The sequence below is a fragment of the Hippoglossus stenolepis genome, chromosome 1 (genome assembly GCF_022539355.2).
Source record: "Hippoglossus stenolepis isolate QCI-W04-F060 chromosome 1, HSTE1.2, whole genome shotgun sequence".
Lineage (NCBI taxonomy): Eukaryota > Metazoa > Chordata > Actinopteri > Pleuronectiformes > Pleuronectidae > Hippoglossus > Hippoglossus stenolepis.
Genome location: NC_061483.1, coordinates 1,571,942 through 1,593,429, shown reverse-complemented (window position 1 = coordinate 1,593,429; position 21,488 = coordinate 1,571,942). Strand labels below are relative to the sequence as shown.

Here is a 21,488-nt window from a genome sequence, read left to right as displayed (position 1 = left end):
AATAACAATAATGTGATGAGTTAAAATGAATTCACTGTTCTGATGACTGGTTTCTGTGTCCAGTCATCAACATGTTTTCAGATGTTTCAGCCAATCACAGAGCAGCAGATGAGGGCGTGTGACCCGTGAGAATGACCTGTCGCCTCAGCTCTGATAAACAGCTGCGGACCACCGAGCGCTCTGATTGGCTGTGGCCCAGCAGGGTTAGGGGATAAAACCCGAACGAGCACGACATCACTCTACCTTCATCACCATGGCCTTTCTCTGGATCGTCTCGTGCTTCGCCTTCGTCAGCGCCGCCTATGGTCAGAGTCCTTTCGATTTTAAATTGTATTGACAAAATCTTTATTAATCGTTCAAACTTTATTTTCCATTTTAACTTCATTCATGTGTCAGTGATTCTTAGTTTAACAAACTGAGCAGGAGCATTAGTTTGTCTCTGGATCAATCACATTAAAATGATGATTATTGATCAGTTTGTATTTTATAGTTCAGTATCACTGTGCCTCTGCTGCCACCTGCTGGTTCATTCACTCGAACTTGTTTCTTAGAGTCAAGGTCACATTCTATGTTGGAGCAGGTTTTCTCCAGTGGCAGAACAGCAGAGTAGTCCTTTAACGTCTGTCCTACCTGTCCTACCTGTCCTACCTGTCGTCCTGACCCTAACACTGTCGTCCTCTCAGGCTGCGGAACCCCCGCCATCGCCCCCCAGGTGTCAGGCTACGCCCGCATCGTTAACGGTGAGGAGGCGGTGCCTCACTCCTGGCCCTGGCAGGTGTCACTGCAGGTGAGTCAGCTGACCTCAACTATCTCCTCTTCCTCCTCATCTTCCTCCTCCCTCTCTTCCTCCTCCTCCTCCTCTTCCTCTTCTTCTTCTCCAGTTCAGATGAGTATGTTTTTTTTCTCACAGCAATCCAATGGCTTCCACTTCTGTGGAGGATCTCTGATCAACGAGAACTGGGTGGTGACCGCCGCTCACTGTAACGTCAGGTCAGAGCAACACACAGACAACACAACAACACACAACAATGTTAAGAACCCTTTTACATCTGATGGTCATTAAATGTGTTGTTTAAAAATCATAAATGATGCAGTTTTGTGTGAAGTGACCCTTTAAAGTCGTGTTTCCTGTTTCCTGTCAGGACCTACCACCGTGTGGTCGCTGGAGAACATAACAAGGGATACGGCTCCAATGAGGCCGTCCAGATGCTGAAGCCCGCCAAGGTGAGAACCAACCCTCAGCCAATCAGCTTTTAGAACACACCACCTTCCTCCACTAACACCCACCTCCCCTCCCAGGTGTTCACCCACCCCGGCTGGAACCCCCAGACCATCAACAATGACATCGCCCTCATCAAGCTGTCCACCCCCGCCAGCCTGGGCAGCAACGTGTCCCCCGTCTGCCTGGCCGGGTCCGCTGATGTCTTCTCCCCTGGCATGGCCTGCGTCACCTCCGGCTGGGGTCTGACCCGCTACAACGGTGAGACAGACGTCAGCTGCACTGACTGAACTTTCTAATGACTTCAGTGCATTGACTCCACTTCAGAGACTTTTACTTTGAAAGGTGCAGAGGATTTCTGAGTGTTTCCTGTGTCCACAGCTCCCAGCACTCCCAACATGCTCCAGCAGGCGTCGCTGCCCCTGATGTCCAATGAGCAGTGCAAGAAACACTGGGGCAGCAACATCTCCGGCGTCATGATCTGTGCTGGAGGAGCCGGAGCCACTTCCTGCATGGTGAGGCCCCGCCCACATACCTGACCCACCTGTCTCACCCTCTCCAGTCTGATTCCTGTGATGTTTAGTTTGTCCTCTCTTGGTCCTGCTGTGTGTCAGAAGTTGTTTTTTGTTGTTGATGTTTGTTGTTGACCTGTTTGTTGCGTTGCAGGGCGACTCCGGCGGTCCTCTGGTGTGTCAGAAGGATAACGCCTGGTCTCTGGTCGGTATTGTGTCCTGGGGAAGCAGCCGTTGCTCCACCTCCACTCCCGCCGTCTACGCTCGCGTCACCGAGCTCCGCAGTTGGGTCGACCAGATCCTGGCCGCTAACTAAACACTCAGGAGCTGAGCCGCCACCTTGTGGGGGAACAGAGGAACCCTGTGCCCCCGGACCTCGGTCCCACGTCAGAGTGTGGTTTATGAAGGATAATAAAAACAATGAACCTCAATGACTGTGTTTGTCGTCCTTTGAATTTGTGTCTTTTCAACAGAAACTGAATGAACTTGATAAAATGACACAGACACAGAAACATTAGAACCAACTGAAGAACCTGGTTTATTTTCAGACTGTTTCTTCCGTAGATCTCTGACGTCATCATCTCATCCAAACATCAGCTTGTAGAAACATCCTGTCTCAAAAGGACGATGAGACACAAGATGCATTCGTTACCTCTAGACTGGATTATTGAAATCCTTATTATCAGGAAATAATTCTTTAAAATAATTACAATCTGGTCCTGGTGAAGGACTTTTGATTTCCTGGATCGAGGTGTTGTGGTCACTCTGGCTCTTGTGCTCCGGTCCTTGTGATCTGCACTTGTTCTCATGTGTTTCACCTGTGTTCAGAGTTTAAGTTTAGTTGTGAATTTTGAAGTATTTAAAAGTATGCTGAAGTGAATGGTTTGTCTCTGTTGTGCGATGTAATCAAACATCACATCTGCAGACCGACTGTGGCTCTAGAGTCTGGAAGAGGAGAACAGGAGGTGAAACTTCAGCTCCCAGACTCTTCTCCTGTTAATGAGTCTGTGATCATCTGTCAATGTCAATTATATTTATAGAGCACATTTAAAACAACTTGGTTGACCAACGTGCTTTACAGGTGTAATGGTACAACAAGGGGACAGTAAAACGTAATACATCATAGTGCAAGTAATACAAATAAAATAAAATTATTAATGTAAAACAATAAAAATAAAAATAAAATAAAATATAAGCTATAGGATAAGATAAATAAAATCAGCTGCGATGGAACGTACTCAACTCGAGGAGCCTGGGAGAACAGGTGTGAGTTACAGTGTGTTAAAGACGAGGCCGATCTGATGTGAAGTGGTCGGTTGTTCCACAGGTCGGGGGTGTGATCACCTCTGGTCACGAGCCTTGTCTGAGGTTCGTCAAGGAGCCGTTGAGTTCCCTGACTGGAGTGTGCATAAAGAGAAGTGCGGATAAGCAAGACGGTGCCAGTCCGTTAAGAGAATAAAAGTCGTTGATATCAGTCGTGATATCAGTGACCCACAGATGATGAATGCAGCTGTTTGTTGAATATTTGTATGTTTGATTATTGAAATGTGACAAACATTTTAAATAAAGTGCTTCATGTTCGTCTCTGCTATTACAAACAGCCTTGACTTTTGACCTCATCAATTATTCGCCCCTATTAAATGACTGATGACATCATCACCACTGTGTTTGTTTCCTTGACAACAGTGAAGCTGCAGACTTCCAACACAACAACAAACATTGTTCATTGTCAAAAACAACAAGAGACAAATGAATAAACAATTAAATCTAAAGATCAATGCATTTATGAATCGTTGATATTATAATATCACTTACTGTAACTAAACACAATAAAACTAAATAACAATCAAACAAATTCTTGTTTCTTGTTTTATATTCTCAACAAGTATGTGTGTGTATCTGCTCTGTCCCCATATTGACCCCTATTCCTGTTTGGTGTGTGTTCCTGACTGTGCGTGTCAATCAATCAATCAATCAATCAATCAATCAATCAATCAATCAATCAATCAGTCAATAAACTAACCAATCAGTCTGTTGAAGTTTAACTCAGAATATTTTATATTAAAAATGTATTATTTGTATTTAAAGACTGTATCTAAATCCTGTATAGAAAATATATATTTACATGACCGTATAACCTATATGAGAAAGCATGTCAAACATAACATTCATAAAATTATTTATAATCTAACAAAAAATAGTTTTTATTATTACTAACATGTCATTAGGTCACCAGTCAAATAAATCCTCAAAGACACGCAACAGTGAATTGATTTATATGTTATAAAATAATGTGTTTAATTTCAATTTATATAAGATTTTCATGTTTGTTCTGTTTTATGGATCATAAACATTCTTTTAATGAATATGCTGTTGCACACACACACACACACACACACACACACACACACACACACACACACACACGCACACACACACACACACACACAGACGGTGTGTGTTGACATGCTGGGAAACTCACACATGTTCCAACAAACTGACCTTCAACGCACACCGACACACACACGACATATCAGAGATAAACCTGAGGTGTGTGTGTGTGTGTGTGTGTGTGTGTGTGTGTGTGTGTGTGTGTGTGTGTGTGTGTGTGCGTGTGTGTGCGTCATCACAGAAATGCTGTCACAGCTTTTCTCTCTGAGCTGATTTAACTATTCTTTAAAATCTTTTATCTCCGAAAAGCAAAAGTGTCTCAATACAAACAATAAAACATCATCACTATGTTTTCATTCATTGATTCATTCATGCTTTTTTTATTATTGCATTGATCATGTGACCAGAGCACAGCAGACATGATGTAAAGATTATTAAGTGGAGACGTTATAATAGAAACAGAACATTTTATTATCATTATTATTATTGTTATTATTGTTTTTATTATTAATAGATAATGGTTTAAAAAAAAGAGACCCAGTAAACTTGTTTTTTAATTTAAGTTGTTTGTCTGAAACTCCAGTGAATAAATGTTTAATTGATAAATTCTCATGTTGAACTTGGTTCTATTAAATTTTTTATTTTCTTCATTGAATCAGAACAAAAAAGTCATTGATACAGACGAGCTTCTGACACACAAACATTTTTAATGATGATAAATTAAATGTAGAAAAAAACACTTATTACAGAGAATGTTTCCACTGTATAAAATAATCCGTTCTTATTTTTTGTTTCCTTTGACTGTTTATTTCCTTTGATTTATTGTTTTGATTAAATTAACTTAATAATAATATTAACAACATACGGATGAATCATTATTTTAATGGAATTTATATTTTTCTCGGTCGTGATTAAACTGAGCTGAGGAACTTTCTCCGTTTTCGGAAAAACATTCCGTCAGCTCCATCTGTCCCAACTCCCACCGTCCTCTGATACCGTGTCCTCTTCCACTCACGTCTCGTCCAATCACAAGTCTCCCTGCTAGTATAAAAGCTCCTCGCTCACACAGACTCAGCACGATCGAACCATGACCTTCCTGTGGATCCTCTCCTGCCTCGCCTTCGCCGGCGCTGCCTACGGTGAGTCGTTAACACCAGAGTCTTACTCTCAGCAGCTAACTATGACAACCATCATGGGGCACAATCCACTGTTGTTGGATTTGTTATATTTTTCACTAAATCTTTTATAATTGAATTATTTATTAAAATAATTAACCTCTGAGCTGACAACATACAAGATTTAATTCAGGCTGTAATATACAAATTCACCACTAGATGGCACTAAATCCAGTATACTGGTCCTTTAACGTTAGGTCCTAATATATCTTATTATCTCATTTCAATCAAAAAAAAAGAGACATCAAGAATTGAAATGATGAAATAGTGATTTCTATAAAATAATCTAAATAAGTTAAATATAAAATATGGATAAAGTTGTGTAGCAGCTCAAACTTTAACATCCGGAGAACTTGAAAACTTAATCAACACTGAAAGATTCACTTCAAACTTTAAACCAGTTTATTTGATATTTAAACTTTTATTGAACCAGTTGATCAAAGAGTCTTTTAGAACAAGAAGAAAATAAAGTTTGACGTCAAATCAAATGAAACTGTGAAGTTATAGAATGTTTTCTCTTGAATCTTGTTTCTGTCTGATTTCACCTTCGCATTCATGTTGTTCTTGTTGTTGATGATGTCATAATGATGTCACCAGGTTGCGGCTCTCCCGCAATCAACCCCGTCATCACTGGCTACTCTCGTATCGTGAACGGTGAGGAGGCGTTGCCTCACTCCTGGCCCTGGCAGGTGTCCCTGCAGGTATGCACACACACAGACACACACACACACACAAACACACACACACACTCACAGCTGTGTAACTGAAGGTGTGTGTTTCAGGACTACACCGGATTCCACTTCTGCGGCGGCTCTCTGATCAGTGAGAACTGGGTTGTGACCGCTGCTCACTGCAACGTCAGGTAATCACCTAAATGTTGTCATGGCAACAAGTTTAAAACATCATAATGTAGTTTGACTGACATTTTAAACTTTAAAGTTCATAAACCGGACTTAACTAACTCACTAACTGCTCCCTTCGCCCTCCTGGTCTGAGCAGGACGTCCCACCGTGTGATCCTCGGAGAACACAACCGTGCTTCCTCTGCTGAGGACATCCAGGTCATGAAGGTTGGCAAGGTAACTGACGCTGGCAACTTTTCATCTCATGTGGGAGGGGCGGGACTTCCTGTGTGTTTGCAACTCAGGACACTTTCATTTCCTCTCAGGTGTTCAAGCACCCCCGCTACAACGGCTACACCATCAACAACGACATCCTGCTGATCAAGCTGGCCTCCCCCGCCCAGATGAACATGCGTGTTTCCCCCGTGTGCGCGGCCGAGACCAGCGACAACTTCTCCGGAGGCACGAAGTGTGTGACCAGCGGCTGGGGCCTGACCCGCAGCAACGGTGAGACTTCCTGTGCCACAGCTCATAACGTATTGTTGTGAAGATCAGTGATGTTTGAAGCGTGATGTGTTTGTGTGTTGCAGCTCCTGACACCCCCGCCCTGCTGCAGCAGGCCGCCCTCCCTCTGCTGACCAACGACGACTGCCGTCGTTTCTGGGGCAACAAGATCAGCGACCTGATGATCTGCGCCGGAGCCTCCGGAGCCTCCTCCTGCATGGTGGGTGTCGACGCAAAGCAGAATGAAGATGTTGTTCACATGTTGTTCACATTCATTTAATGACGTGTTGTGTTTCCAGGGCGACTCTGGCGGTCCTCTGGTCTGTCAGAAGGCCGGCGCCTGGACTTTGGTCGGTATCGTGTCCTGGGGAAGTGGAACCTGCACTCCCACGATGCCCGGCGTTTACGCCCGTGTCACCGAGCTCCGCGCCTGGATGGACCAGACCATCGCTGCCAACTAAGCATGTCAGAGCAGACCACTTTCTGTTTCAACCTGATCATCAATAAAATACAGAAACTCTGAAACCATCTGTCTCTGTGTTCTGTGTCGCTCTATATATAGAGCTGTCAGTATGTTAGTTGAGCTGAGCATCGACCGTAACCAGTTACTATGGCTCTGTCCAGTGTTCAATACACATCTCTGTCTTCATTGATCAATTAGGATGTTTGTAGGCATGTTTGTATGTTATAAGCATGTTTGCAGCAAGTTTGTTACCATGTTCATATGTCGTCCTCGTGGTCCTCATGATATTTTAAAATGATTGACACAAAAAATATTGAACTGACATTTGGAGACAGACTTTGTCCAACATGTCATTTATTACACAAACAGCACATTTCATACATGTAATGGACAGAGCATCAGTTTCCTCAGTTGTTTCTCAGTTTGCACGTATCTGACAGCGTGACATCATCAGGTGCGTCGGGGTGGGCAGGCGTGGCCGACTCTGCGACAGTAGCAGATGGCGTTGAAGAAGCGACAGTAACAGGTGTCACACGGGTTGCAGCAGGGCAGCGGGTAACCCAGACACGACTGCTGGTGAGGGATGCAGCGGCGAGATGAACGCATGGCCCGACCCTGCAGCTGCAAGGCTGCTGATGAGTCCTGGAAACAGGGGAATTCACTGCAGTCAGCGTGTAACATGTATGTATGTGTGACATGTACAATATGTGAGCTTGGAGAAAGAAAACTTCAGCATTTCTCTGCTGGAGAGTTCTGTGTCTTTAAATCAGTCGTACCCACCTCGTCGTAGGAGCCCGTGTCCATCAGGAAGTGATCCTCCATCGAGTCGACAGGCAGGAGGGCGGGGTCATGTATGGGCTCAGGGGCGTGGCCTCTCCCTGCAGGAGATGAGACAGAAAGGAAATGTGTCATGTTACCTGTCGTCAACTTAACTTAACTTGAACCACAGCTGTATAATCCTTTGTAATAATCCGTCTCTATGCAGATGACTCTCTTCTTTAAAACTCAGCAACAACTGGAGGAGGAACATCGCAGCGTCATGACAGGATGTTGAGCCTGAATGAGACTCAGGTCATTAACTCACCTGAACAACGAGCAGAACGAAGAATCTGTTAACAGAAACACTTTATTTACACTGAATGTGAACCACCATCTTTATCTGAGCTGAACCACAGACTACACTCTGGATATGGACCTGGTCTGTGGACCTGGTTTCTGGACATGAACCTGTTGTCCGGTGACAGATGAGCGCTCTAATTGTACGAGTGTTACTGACCGATGTCGGACAGGTAGGAGGTGTCGGTGCGTCGGTCGTCGTCCAGCTGGATGTTTCCATGAACCAGAGAGGAGGAGAGACGCAGCAGGCTGAAGGACCAATAGCAGAGCAGCACAGAGCCAAACATTCTGTTGCTGTCAGAGAGAAGCTTCTCTGCTCCGAGCCTTTGAAACGAGGAAACAGAAAAAGCAGATTTGAGACCAGTTGTATGAGAGGTTTTTCTTCTTCTTAATCTTCATCTTCGTAAAATAAAATACTTAATAATGTGTTTTATTTTTAGAGTTCTGTGTAATAATCTGAAAAGCTTCAGCAGTAAATTAGTTTAGAGAGAGAGAGGCAGAGGTGACTCACCTGTCGCTGGGACTGTGCTGTCTCGCTCTCTGAGCAGGCGACAGGCCATTTAAAGACCCTCTGAGAGGGAGGAGGTAACATGACCAGCTGAGAAGGGGAGGGGTGAGGTGAGGAGGGTGAGGGGGCATGGCCTTCATCTCTGCATCATTCATTCATAAATTTATTCATTCATAGGGTGAGGATGTGGCTAAGGGATCTCCTTCTAACCAGAAGGGCGGCGGTTTGATCCCAGACTTCCGCAAGATACTAGAACCCAGATTCCCCCCCTCATAGAGGAAGTGCTGCACATAGATGCACTGTATGAATGTGTGTGTGACTGGGTGAATAAAATGTAACGTAAAGAGCACTGAGTGGTCGTCAAGAAAAGATCTACATAAACACAGAAGATTTACCATTCACACTCCAAACCTTAAAAACTAATGAGCCTCAAAACGACAAAACAGCAACAATAAAAGAAACCAATGACATTGTCAGAAGATGAACCAACGGACTAACGACAACGCAACGGAACAAAAAGACAACGATGGCGTCAGAGGTCCAACAGGCCACTGAATGGACGAATGACGGCATCAGAGGACATACTGACCGAGGACGGCATTAGAGGGTGAACTAACTAACAACAGCATCAAGCGACAACAGGTCAACGAATGGACCAACAACAACGTCAGAGGACGAAGGGACCAAGCAGGAGTTGATGAGTCCTCATCAGAGTCATTAGTCTTGTGATTTTTCTAAAGGTTGATGATTTGTTCTCATGTGATATTTATATAAAAGTCTTAGATCTGACCCCCACACACACACACGGAGAAAAAGGAAATACAAAGTTAAACTGAAAAATAAAATCCGTTTTGAATTGTGTTATTGATAAAAATGATGATGATGATGATGATGATGATGATCACATCTATGTCACTGTCACAGAATGTTCTTGTTTTTCCTCTACAGATGTTTTTACCTTTGCGTTCAGTCTCTCTCTCTCTCTCTCTCTCTCTGTCTCTCTCTCTCTCTCTCTCTCTCTCTCTCTCTCTCTCTCTCTCTCTCTCTCTCTCTCTCTCTCTCCTCTCTCCCTCTCTCTCTCTCTCTCTCTCTCTCTCTCTCTCTCTCTCTCTCTCTGTTTATTAGAGAACATTGGCTCAGACGCTTCAGCTGCTTCGTTCATGTGACTTTTATTAACATCAAAGTGCTGTTTCATTCAACTCTTCGTCCTCAGTCTGGAAACATGGCGCTGATTCTCTGAACTCTGACGTCACCGCTGCGCTCAGAACACACGACTGATTACAGGTCATCAGCAAGAAACCTCTCTTCATTTACGGGTTTTAAACGATAACAGCAACAGCAACAACAAATCCCACACACTTCCTGTTTCCGCCCGAGGTATGTCTGTCCTGTGTTACCGTAGTAACAGTATAAGATGGTATTGCAGGTGAACATTGGAGGTCAGTGTGGAGCATCAACTCTTATTGTGAAAAGCCTGAAACAACAAGCTGAACTGGGATCACTTTCATGAAGCTGGTTTGAAAATGGACAGTGGGAGAAGGTCGTCCATCTTTATTTACAGTCAGTGATCGTCTTTGTGTTCTTAACGAAGTCGGACAGACAGACAGGGTACATGTGCAGTTATAACCTCTAGTGCCCCCTGGTGGTTTTACCGACTTGGACTGGACTTCCATTCATTGTAGACAGTCTTACCAGAACCTTTTCTACAACCTAAACCATTGTTCCTCTTTCTTTAACCTTAATCTTAACCTAAACCTGACATTGATAAATGTCTTTGTTTTATAGGGACTTTTTCCCCCATAAGGACAACAGCTGGTCATGTGACTGTAAACAGATCTGGGTCCCCACAACAGCAGTAATACCTGGACCACACACACACACACACACACAAATGTTTGAAGATCTATCTAAGTGAGGACCAGCCAAAATGTCCTCACTCTGTAGGTTGTAGGCTCAAAGTGGTCCTCACAAAGACACATGTACAATTACTAGCACACACACACACACACACACACACACACACACACACACACACACACACACACACACACACACACACACACACACACACACACACACACACACACACACTTGTCTCTCTATAGCTGTGTCATTGACATAATGCATTCCCTGTCCCCATCACAACTAAATGTCCCAAACAACCCTTTGACTTTGTGAGAACCAGACATGACACATCATGTCCTCACAATGATGGTGTTTAACCAAAATTGGCCTCATAACTATAGAAAGACAAGCACACACACACACACACACACACAGACACACCTTTCTCTCTCTCTCTCTCTCTGTCTCTCTCTCTCTCTCTCTCTCTCTCTCTCTGTCTCTCTCTCTCTCTCTCTCTCTCTCTCTCTCCCTCTCTCTCTCTGTCTCTCTCTCTCTCTCTCTCTCTCTGTCTCTCTCTCTCTCTCTCTCTCTCTCTCTCTCTCTCTCTCTCTCTCTGTCTCTCTCTCTCTCTCTCTCTCTCTCTCTCTCTCTCTCTCTCTCTCTGTCTCTCTCTCTCCTCTCTCTCTCTCTCTCTCTCTCTCTCTCTCTCTCTCTCTCTGTCTCTCTCTCTCTCTCTCTCTCTGTCTCTCTCTCTCTCTCTCTCTCTGTCTCTCTCTCTCTCTCTCTCTCTCTCTCTCTCTCTCTCTCTCTCTCTCTCTCTCTCTCTCTCTCTCTCTCTCTCTCTCTCAGACATCACTAACCGATCTTCTGTCACCATCTGAACCGGAAGTCAGACGGTGGACCCACGGCAGGTCGGGTCCGGATCTTTGAGTCATGGTGTTCGAGTCCCTGGTGAGCGACCTGCTCAACAGGTTCATCGGGGACTATGTGGAGAACCTGGACAAGTCTCAGCTGAAGATCGGGATCTGGGGAGGTGAGCCCAGCAGCTAGCTAGCAGCTACCGCAACAACACGCCGGACTCCGCTCAGTAATGTCATAAATCAAAGTCCACCGCGGTCTGTACGTTAACAAACACTTCTAATCAAGTGTCTGAACACGCACCGTGGAACTGCAACACCCGCTGTTCAATTCGGCGTCAATCGTAACAACAAATTATCTTTTGTTTGGATGTAATTTAAAGTTTAGTCAAAGCTTCGCCCTGTGTTCTCTTGCAAAATATAGTGAGACGTCAGAGGAAGCGAGCGGGATGTTGTGTGTTTAAATGTGAAGTCCCGAGGGTCAGACGAGCTGTTGGTGGTGTCTGTGTTTGCCGAAGTGCAAAACGGCTCTTTAGCATCAATGAAACTGCGCAGACTCGTGTTTTCATCGATTAAATGTCACCTGCGAAACCATTCACATGAATTAGAGGCAGTTCGAACGAGGTTTGGTGCGATTATCTCAACTGTCATCGGACCAGAGGACACGTGACAACAAGCGGCCAACGAGTAAACATGAGGATGGGATTTTAACTTGTGATGAAAAACCAAAACATCACGTTGAACTGATCTGAGAACAGAGTCTGTTTATTCAAGTGAATTAGGATCTGAACAAACCAGAGAGAAGCTGCTGATCAATAACATATATGGACAAGACAGAGGCGGTCCATATATCTATATGTCTAATATCCGTGATTAATAACCTTGATGTTATGACAGGTGTTTGTCACTGGTCAAACCTGATCAGTGTTTGCTCATACCTGAGTCACATGACCCACAGCTGAATCCACCAAGCAGCTCTGAGTTCCCAGCAGGTGGAAACTGATCCTGATCACTATTATCGATCATCAGATTATTGATTATTACCATGAATTAAACTTCAGATTGTTTTTCACACAGAATGACAAATGAGTTCACGCCACTGTTGCCACAGACGTGTGAAACAGAGACATGTTACATGTACACTGTGGACACATGTTTATATGTTCATATGGACACATGACTGCTGTAACATGAAAACATGTGAAACAATAGAAACATGTTTCTTCTTCTTGTTCTTTAGGAAACGTTGTTCTGGAGAACCTGAGGGTGAAGGAGAACGCTCTGGTAAGTGACAGTGACTCTGTGGTGTTGGTGTGAAGCCTCAGGCCTCATCGTGGTCACAGATCATCGCCACCGTCTGACATGTTAGCGTAGTGTAAACACACAGACTGATCACATGACCCAAACACTGCTTCATTATTAACCCTCCTCTGACTGTACGCCAGGCCAGAGTCTTCTGTAGTTCATGATAGGTTGTAGTTACAGCAGCGCCCCCTTCAGGCTGTACAGAAACCCAGAGAGGTTCGGTTACTAAAAATCTAGGTGATGAAGGCAGGTTGTGATCAATACATGTTTAATCAATACTTAGACTTAATCTTCCCTCATTCTTTAGATTATTTATTAATGAACTAATTATTGGGTCTGTATTGATAACAGCAGTTTGTGTGTTTGTGTTTCAGAGTGACTTCAATGTTCCCTTCAAAGTGAAAGCTGGACAGATCGGTGAGTTCCTGCCTACCATGTTCTGCATCTCCTGCTCTTTGTCTCAACACAGTCACTCTCTGATCAATAGGTCTGATCAGTGAATGAATAGAAACAGTCGAACCTGATAATCGTCCTGTGTTTCAGGGAGGTTGACGTTGAAGATTCCCTGGAAGAACCTTTACAACGATGCTGTGGTCGCCACGTTGGACGGTCTGTACCTGCTCGTTGTTCCTGGAGCCAGTAAGTGATGCGATTACGTGTTTAAACTTCTGTCAGGTTGTCAGACACCAGATATACCGACAGATATTCATGTCATACTCCCCATGTACAAAAACCTGAAGACGGAGCTGTCAGGTGACCTTGTTGGTTTTTCCTCTAAATCACTCAATGATCAGAAAGCTCGGGAGACTCTGCGTTGATATCCCATCAAAGTTCTGTCCTTTCATCTCACCCTGGTCACCATGGGAATTGGCCCGTGATACGGGACCTGAAGAGGGTTCTGATTGGGTCCTGGTCTACCTCAGGGTCTTCCAGTTGGATGTGTCAAAAGGAATAGTTCAGACTCGTATGTCATGTCCATGTACAACTCAATCTAAAGACACATGAACACTTGATGGACAAACTGTTTAACAGCAGGTCAACTGATCCAGGACCAGGACCGGATCCACATCAGTCCTCCTGAATCTGAGATTCATCACAGACGTCACTGTCACAGACATCAAACAGGTGTTGTGCAATAATGCATTAAACGTGATACCTTAAAATGGTGTGCCTTTCGGCATTCAATAAATTTGGTTATCAAAATAAAATATTTAATATTAATATTAAAAATATTAATATTATATATTCCTCACAGGTCATGGGGCCCAGAGTGACCAATAGTGGTTGACCCTTGTGTCTCTGGTCGGTTTTCACACCTCTGTGTGACGTTGAGGCAGCCTGGGAGACTGAGGTCTGGAGGCTCTGGTTTTCTCCAGAACAAAGGACATGCGGCTTCAGGCTTTTGACTGCACATGTAGGCCGAACTGTAGTTCACAAATACCAGGTCCCAAATATTTGGAACTCTGATTAACAATTAAATTAATAACTATAACCAAAATTACCATATAGATAGTTAGCTAAGTTGAAGGATATGGAGTTCTTGACAGTGTAGAGGTTGGCAAAATTCACTTATGCAACATTAATGAAAAAACATTTGTGAAAGAAAAACATTTATTATGAAGATAATAAAGTATAAAAACAAATTACTAACGGTGTACTTACTAAATAAAGATATGTATGTGAGTATGCGTGTGTGTCTGTGTGAGTGAGCGTGCTTCTAAAATGGTGGCTGGCCACTTTGAAGATAATGGACTTTGGAATGTTTACGAATGTTTATGACATGTGGCGGGGGTCAGAGAGAGATGGGTGAAGAGATGTGTGTGTGTGTGTGTGTGTGTGTGTGTGTGTGTGTGTGTGTGTGTGTGTGTGTGTGTGTGTGTGTGTGTGTGTGTGTGTGTGTGTGTGTGTGTGTGTGTGTGTGTGTGTGTGTGTGTGTGTGTTGGTGCCAAATTAGAGAAAGTTACTAGATGCATGCAAGGAAAGACTGAAGAGCATAACTAACATTAACTTTCAAATAACTTGTAACCACAATATCACAGCAACACAAATCAAACTTATAAACATCACAAGGAATCAATAAAATGGTTTGCTAGTCATATAATTATTAAGCCCAGTTGGGTACCTGGCCCGTGAAAGGGGAAAAGAGCGCTTTTCAGTCGTCTTGCTGGTTTGTGGCTCCTGCCTTCGTGGTTCTGTTGGGCTGTGCAGCTCAGTTGCTGTTTGAAGTGCTCCGGCAGGACATCGCGTCGCTGCTTGAAGGTTGGTAGAGCTTGGATTGCGAGGAGGTTTCCTTGGTGAGATGAGCTGGAAGCTGCAACTCTCCTCCATGAAGTTGATTTGAGTTGAAAGAGTGAGCTGGACCGCCACCCTTCTCCTCTGAGAGGATTCGTGGAAGGAGCGGTGTGCTCCTCTCGAAGAGGTGGATGGAAAGAGCTGGACACCCTTCTCCTGTCGAGGGGGCGTAGAAAGAGCAGATGTGAGCTGGAGAAGCCAAACTTCTCCCCTCGGCGTTGCATGGAAATAGACAGAAGAAAGGCGGAACAGGCCTTATATTGGCCCGGTGACCTCACAGGTCATGGGGCCCAGAGTGGCCAATAGTGGTTGACCCTTGTGTCTCCGGTCGGTTTTCACACCTCTGTGTGACGTTGAGGCAGCCTGGGAGACTGAGGTCTGGAGGCTCTGGTTTTCTCCAGAACAAAGGACATGCGGCTTCAGGCTTTTGACTGCACATGTAGGCCGAACTGTGGTTCACAAATACCAGGTCCCAACACAGGAAACAGTCCTGACTGGGGTATTACTTCAGTGATGGTAGTGGTCAGTGCTCTGCTGCTTCAGGACCAGTCAAACCTAAACAGACTTGATGATCCTCACCACTCTGAGACGATGCTCCACATCGGGGGTTTTCACTCCCACCTTCTTTCGTGTGGATTAATTTAATGAACAGTTTCTTTCATTTCCCCATTCAAACAATACAATATGCAAGTCAGACAAACAAACCAATCAGAGTCAAGTATGGGTGGACGCAGCCAACGTAGGTGATTACGACAGGTCGTACGTATGTCAGACAAAATTCTTTAGTCACTAAACTAACCAGAGTAAACAACCTGAGACTGTCCTCAGACCGGATCATCTCCAGAGATGAGGGCTGGTAAAATCAATGTTCAAAATCTCAGGTTCTGATTGGCTGTTCTGGAGGCGGAGCTCATACATGATGTCTAACATTGTGTTATTTATGATGGAGTGTGTTTTCTCAGGTGTGGTTGTGTGTGTGTTGCAGCTGGATCTCAGCTGACATCGTGTCCGTATAACGGTAAGATTCAGATTCTCAGGTGATGGTTCAGGTCTGATCCTGTCTCTGTTTCCTGTCGTTAATCAAACATGACCCTTCACAATAAAAGACTTGAACATTGCGTTGTTCGTCATCTTTCCCCTTTAATTCAGACCTGAGGTTGATTCACGTTCACTGCTTTCCTTTTTAGGTAATTGGTTTCTGTTGTAGTTAAGTGGTCTCTATTGGTTTCTGTTGTAGTTCTCTGCTTTCTATTCTGGGATTTCCTTCATAAATATGTATTAACAGGGTCATGAGTAGTACTCACTGACCCAGTAGGTTTTACTAGTGTCTGGTTCTGGAACAGTTTTCATTCTGTAGAATACAAACCTGCAGCAGTGAAGAGGCTGATGAAGACCATTCAGACTGAACCGGCTTCAAACTACAAATGTCAGTACGAGGGCACTGATCAGCATCATGCATCCTGTTATTAGAGCAGGTCTGGGATCAGATGTGGGTGTGGTCTTGGCAGCAGCTGCAGTGTCTGTCTTAGGTGTAGTTTCCTTTTATGTCAACAGGTGGATCAGGTGGCCCGGAGGTGACAGGTGAAGTAAAACATCTGCTTAATCAAAAACTTGACTTTTTGTTTGTTTGTGTTTTTTTTATTTCAGCGATCAAGTTCGATGCGGCGAAGGAGGAGCGTTACCAGCAGGAGGCGAAGCAGCGAGAGCTGCAGCGCATCGAGGAGGCGTTACAGATGGCTGCACGCAGAGGTGAGACACGCTGACCTCTGACCTCTCACTGACCCCCTGTTTGTGCTTCCTGCTTCCTGTTTGTTCTTCCTGCTTCCTGTTTGTGTTCCTGCTGTCAGACACAATGAAACACAACAGATACTCACACAGAGAGACACACACACAGTTGGAATAGATGAATGTATTAACTTTGTCTGTGCTGTTCATGCTGCGTGTGATGTCAGCATCTCAGACTGGAGATCTGCTCTTCAGTCTGGAGAGTGTTGTTTACAAGGAGCCTCAGAACGGTAACACACACAATGACACACACAGACATGTAGTGACATTCCACTGCACTGTTGCTACGTGATGACATCACACACTGTCAGTACCCTCACCTGCCTTGTCACACACTGTTGAGCCTGAACTCATTACACTCACTCTGACCTTTGACCCTCACCTGTTGAAGGTGGGTTTCTGCTCCCTCTGTGTTTTCGGGCTTTTCTGTCACTAACTGTTGATTCTCTGCTTTTAACGCTGCCAAAGTCCCAAAAGGATTTAAAAAGCATAAAAAGCACAAAAAAGGTTTGAAGAAGCTGAAAGGACTCGACAACAAATCAGGTGAGTTTTCACCTGTTTGATCTGACATGAAAGCGTCTGGTCGGATACATAGGAGACAGGTCTGCTGTCTTTTCTGTGGTCAGACACATTGGACATGCGTCTGTGGTCGGACACACGTTACCTCTGAGTCCAGGTCTCAGATTTCTGTTCAGGTCCTGGTCTCTGAGCGACTCTTTTTGTTTCAGAAAAACCTCAGGAGGAGAAAAAAGACACGTTAATGGAAAAACTGGCGACTCAGGTTATTAAAAACCTGCAGGTGAAGATCAGCAGCATCCACCTGCGCTTTGAGGACGACGTAAGTACTGATCCAAGTCCAGGTTCAGGTCCAGGGGGTAAGACCCCAACTGTAGTAACACTGTCTCATATGTTTCAGCTGTCGGACCCAGAGCACCCCCTGTCTGTGGGAGTGACACTGTCCGAGCTCAGCCTACTGGTAACACACACACACACACACACACACACACACACACACACACACACACACACACACACACACACACACACACACACACACACACACACACACGATAGGTGTGGTGGCGACCTGTTATTCATGTTTTCTTTCTTTTCAGACGACTGATGAGAACTGGAAGTCGTGTATCCTTAACGAAGCAGCAAAGATCATCTATAAGGTGACAGACGCTCTGCTCACTTCATTTACCTGAGTGTACCTTGTTGCTCTGTTTGGTTACCTGTGTAACCCGGTTTCTCCACATTGAGCCAAAAGCTTGTGTCACTTCTGTCATGTGATTGGATCGATTCATGACGCCACACTGACTTGTTTGATGGTTTCAGCTCGGGCGTCTCGAGTGTCTCTGTGCCTACTGGAACGTCAACAGTCCGATATTTTACAAAGGATCATGGGATGAAATTGTGGTGAGTTGTGATATGTTAATGCAGCAGTTTGTTTCCACTAAAGAAAGTGAACAATAATGAATGATTGATGCTTCCTTCTCCCCACTCTGCTTCTCTTCCTCTTCCTCTTTCTCCCCACTCTCCTTCTCTTCCTCTTCCTCTTTCTCCTCCTCCTTCTCCTCCTCTTCCTCTTTCTCCCCACTCTCCTTCTCTTCCTCTTCCTCTTTCTCCCCACTCTCCTTCTCTTCCTCTTCCTCTTTCTCCTCCTCCTTCTCTTCCTCTTCCTCTTTCTCCCCACTCTCCTTCTCTTCCTCTTCCTCTTTCTCCTCACTCTCCTCCTCCTCCTCCTCCTCCTTCTCCTCCTCCTTCTCCTCCTCTTCCTCTTTCTCCTCCTCCTCCTCCTCCTCCAGACTCAGTTGAAGTCTGGGATCAGCAGCTCAGACCAGCAGCTTCCTCACTACCACTACAGTGAGTTTATGATTCCTCATCAGTTTTTCTCACATTTGTTCAGTGAACATGTAGAAGTAACCAGTACACACCAGTAGGTGGCAGTATACAAGTTTGCAGTAACACATTACATCTTCAGTTACTTCTAAAGTAAATCAGTTATTCATTAACAGTGAGTTACTTATTAATATTTAACACATCCTCTTCTCTGATTGGTTTATTTGTTTGTTCTTCTGTAGTTTTCAAGCCGATCTTTGCTTCGGCTAAAATGTGCATCAACCCAAACGCTGAGCTGGAACTGAAAACTCCGAAAGCAAAGCTTCACCTGGAGGTTCAGAACATCGCCTTAGAGATGACCAAACCACAGGTAACATATCAGACAGGTGTGTGTGTGTGTGTGTGTGAGTGTGTGAGTTGTGTGTGAGTGTGTGAGTGTGTGTGAGTGAGTGAGTGAGATTGTCTGAGTTTCGTCTCGTTGTCTGTTTACAGTACCTGACCATGGTGGATCTGCTGGAGTCTATCAACTGTATGGTGAAGAACGCCCCCTACAGGAAGTTCAGGCCTGAAGTATCTGTTCACAAAAACACCAAACTCTGGTTAGTTCCCTTTTGGTTCTTAACATGTCACGCGATTCACGAGGAGACTCAGTTTGTTCTGTAAAACTAATAAAACCTGATCAATGACCTCAGATTGTTTAAATATGACTCACCTGAACATGTAGACGCTCTCCTGAAGGTGGCGCTAGAATAATGATCACAAAGAAACAAATCCTACCATTGATGAAATGTGAGTTTTTAAACTGACTGTTAAACTCTGAACTCAATTCAGGCACAGACGTGAATCTGTGTGAGATTAATTTCAGATCTATTCAGATCAAACATCATGTTCAAGTCACAGTATTTTGAAAGTGTGGCTTGGATGTGACTTGAGTTTGACCAGCAGGGGGCACTAGAGGAAGGGTCATGGGGTCATTAAAGTCTAATCTACAGTACCTGTTAGATATGAGATCAGTGGAGTGTCTTCAGGAAACCTGTGACAGTGATGAATCCTATTTGAGATTTCTCGCTGCATGTAGTTTCTCAGACCGACCAGCAGGGTGTGTTTGTTTTCTGTGCCTCTCTCAGGTGGAGGTACGGCCTCAACAGCATCCTGGAGGTCCACATCCGGCGCTACAGTCACATGTGGTCCTGGTCCAACATCAGACGCCACAGAGAGAACCTGAAGACGTACAAGTCCGTCTACAAGACCAAACTGAGTCAGGGCAAGTCGAGCCCGGACACAGAGCGACGCATCCAGGTGCAGTACAAAAAATGACCACAAGGGTCTGATCCTGTACGTAAACGCAGTTAGTCTGTCAGAAGATTCGTCTCCTTTAGAATCTTCACCAACACAACGAAGTGGAGACACTTAGAAAACAACAGTGATGAGTTTATAAATCATTTAGTACTGTGAGACATTTTCAAACAAAAGTTCTCTGCTACTTACGAAAATAAAGGTTTATCTAGAAACTAAACCTCTCTGGATCTGAATCTACCTGTTTCCTCCAGGAGCTGGAGAAAGTTCTGGACGTGTTCAACATCACTTTGGCTCGACAGCAGGCTCAGATGGAGGTAAACTCCGATCCACACTGAGACACGGGTCCAGTTTAACACTGAACACTTCAACATGTGACTCCTCTCCCCCTACCAGGTGATCAGGTCCGGGCAGAAGGTGGTGGCGAAGAAAGCAGCGGGGGGGCAGAAGCAGGGGGGAGGTTTCTTCAGCAGCTTGTTTGGGAGAAAGAATAAAAAGGAGGAACGGGAGCAGGAGGAGAGCAAGGAGACGGAGAGTAAGTACTTGATCTGAAAAGGATTCATTGGGTTAGAAAACAGAAAGTAAGTGTTTGTTGTGTTCAGGTTCGGGACTCGACGAACTCATGACGACTGACGAGAAGGAAAAACTCTACTCCGCCATCGGTTACAGCGGCAGCTCTCACAGCCTGACGTTACCCAAACAGGTAGAATGTGTTTTTATGTATTGACTCTCTCTAGCGCCACCTTCAAGAGAAACATAACTCTCTGAATCGGTGTGTGTTTCAGTACGTAGCCGTGGTCGTCAGCTTCCAGCTGTTGAGGACTTCGGTGACTCTCAGAGAACTGCCCGACGTCCCAGAGACCCTCAAGATCCAAATGATCGACCTCAGCACCAAAATATCTCAGAGACCTGGAGCTCAGGCCATCAGGTGGGCGTCTCCAAGCCGAGGGCAGAGCGCCATGTGATAAGATCACATGATCTCCCCATCATGTATCTGTTGCAGTAAACACATTTCCACAGACGTAATGTGTCGGTTTAAACTTCTCTATCATCCTGCAGGGTGGAGGCGGCTCTGGAGCACTGGTATGTTACTGGTTTGCAGCAGCAGGGGGCGATACCTTCTCTCATCGCCTCAGTCGGAGACTCCTCCTCGTCTCTGCTCAACGTTGTGTTTGAGTTAAACCCAGAGGAGAGCGCCGCCGACCAGCTTATCAGAGTCCAATCACAGCCGGTGGAGATCATCTACGACGCGGTAAACGCAGATATAATATCATTTGTGTCTGATCTAAATCTGTCAGTGCAGACTGGTTCTGCTCCTGGTTCTGCTCCGGTTTCTGCTCCTGGTTCTGGTTTTATCCTTCTGTGTCTTTTCGTCCTGTAGCTGACAGTAAACAGCATGGTGGAGTTCTTTCAGACGGGGAAAGGTGTCGACCTCGAGGTCCTGACCTCGGCCACCCTCTCAAAACTGGAGGAGATCAAAGAGAAAACAGCCACAGGTCAGTTTGATGTAAACAGCCGTTGTATTGATTATAATTCT

The 21,488-nt window shown here is 44.8% G+C and overlaps 3 protein-coding genes across 8 annotated transcripts in view; 2 read left to right on the top strand and 1 right to left on the bottom strand.

Moving 5' to 3' along the window:
* Positions 1-209: 209 nt before the first annotated feature.
* LOC118101767 (transmembrane protease serine 9) lies at positions 210-7,167 on the top strand. Its single transcript, XM_035147782.2, has 14 exons — positions 210-305; positions 684-787; positions 911-990; positions 1,143-1,224; positions 1,300-1,480; positions 1,601-1,734; positions 1,886-2,044; positions 5,192-5,261; positions 5,895-5,998; positions 6,080-6,159; positions 6,297-6,375; positions 6,465-6,645; positions 6,729-6,862; positions 6,942-7,167. Exons 1-14 carry the CDS (start codon positions 254-256, stop codon positions 7,101-7,103), a joined length of 1,602 nt encoding a protein of 533 aa, XP_035003673.2. The 5' UTR covers positions 210-253; the 3' UTR covers positions 7,104-7,167.
* Positions 7,168-7,508: 341 nt separating this feature from the next.
* LOC118101529 (agouti related neuropeptide) lies at positions 7,509-8,815 on the bottom strand. Its single transcript, XM_035147447.1, has 4 exons — positions 8,733-8,815; positions 8,382-8,545; positions 7,886-7,983; positions 7,509-7,747 (listed from the first exon to the last, which is right to left on the bottom strand). Exons 2-4 carry the CDS (start codon positions 8,506-8,508, stop codon positions 7,556-7,558), a joined length of 417 nt encoding a protein of 138 aa, XP_035003338.1. The 5' UTR covers positions 8,509-8,545; positions 8,733-8,815; the 3' UTR covers positions 7,509-7,555.
* A 2,608-nt stretch (positions 8,816-11,423) lies between these two features.
* The window catches only part of vps13c (vacuolar protein sorting 13 homolog C), a 35,863-nt gene continuing 25,798 nt past the window's right edge, over positions 11,424-21,488 (top strand). For 3 of the 6 annotated variants that reach the window (XM_035184714.2, XM_047342626.1, XM_035184447.2), the window contains exons 1-21: positions 11,424-11,607; positions 12,672-12,715; positions 13,111-13,153; positions 13,280-13,375; positions 16,676-16,777; positions 16,981-17,043; positions 17,282-17,356; positions 17,542-17,651; positions 17,730-17,789; positions 17,929-17,988; positions 18,152-18,232; positions 18,622-18,679; positions 18,898-19,025; positions 19,148-19,254; positions 19,783-19,954; positions 20,206-20,268; positions 20,348-20,486; positions 20,554-20,654; positions 20,737-20,879; positions 21,011-21,203; positions 21,333-21,447. In XM_035184714.2, coding sequence (XP_035040605.2) covers positions 11,508-11,607; positions 12,672-12,715; positions 13,111-13,153; positions 13,280-13,375; positions 16,676-16,777; positions 16,981-17,043; positions 17,282-17,356; positions 17,542-17,651; positions 17,730-17,789; positions 17,929-17,988; positions 18,152-18,232; positions 18,622-18,679; positions 18,898-19,025; positions 19,148-19,254; positions 19,783-19,954; positions 20,206-20,268; positions 20,348-20,486; positions 20,554-20,654; positions 20,737-20,879; positions 21,011-21,203; positions 21,333-21,447 — 2,053 coding nt within the window. In that variant the 5' untranslated portion in view covers positions 11,424-11,507. Of the gene's footprint in view, positions 11,608-12,671; positions 12,716-13,110; positions 13,154-13,279; positions 13,376-16,013; positions 16,047-16,675; positions 16,778-16,980; positions 17,044-17,281; positions 17,357-17,541; positions 17,652-17,729; positions 17,790-17,928; positions 17,989-18,151; positions 18,233-18,621; positions 18,680-18,897; positions 19,026-19,147; positions 19,255-19,782; positions 19,955-20,205; positions 20,269-20,347; positions 20,487-20,553; positions 20,655-20,736; positions 20,880-21,010; positions 21,204-21,332; positions 21,448-21,488 lie in introns of all 6 variants that reach the window. The other 3 variants (XM_035184628.2, XM_035184535.2, XM_035184358.2) reach the window with 2 other exon arrangements.

Coding starts and splice junctions, on each gene's coding strand:
- LOC118101767 (XM_035147782.2), top strand. CDS start 254: ATGGCCTTTCTCTGGATCGTCTCGTGCTTCGCCTTCGTCAGCGCCGCC. Junction 788..910: donor CCTGGCAGGTGTCACTGCAG/GTGAGTCAGCTG, acceptor TTTTTCTCACAG/CAATCCAATGGCTTCCACTT. Junction 1,735..1,885: donor CCGGAGCCACTTCCTGCATG/GTGAGGCCCCGC, acceptor GTTGCGTTGCAG/GGCGACTCCGGCGGTCCTCT.
- LOC118101529 (XM_035147447.1), bottom strand. CDS start 8,508: ATGTTTGGCTCTGTGCTGCTCTGCTATTGGTCCTTCAGCCTGCTGCGT. Junction 7,984..8,381: donor CTCCTACCTGTCCGACATCG/GTCAGTAACACT, acceptor CATCTCCTGCAG/GGAGAGGCCACGCCCCTGAG. Junction 7,748..7,885: donor ACACGGGCTCCTACGACGAG/GTGGGTACGACT, acceptor CCCTGTTTCCAG/GACTCATCAGCAGCCTTGCA.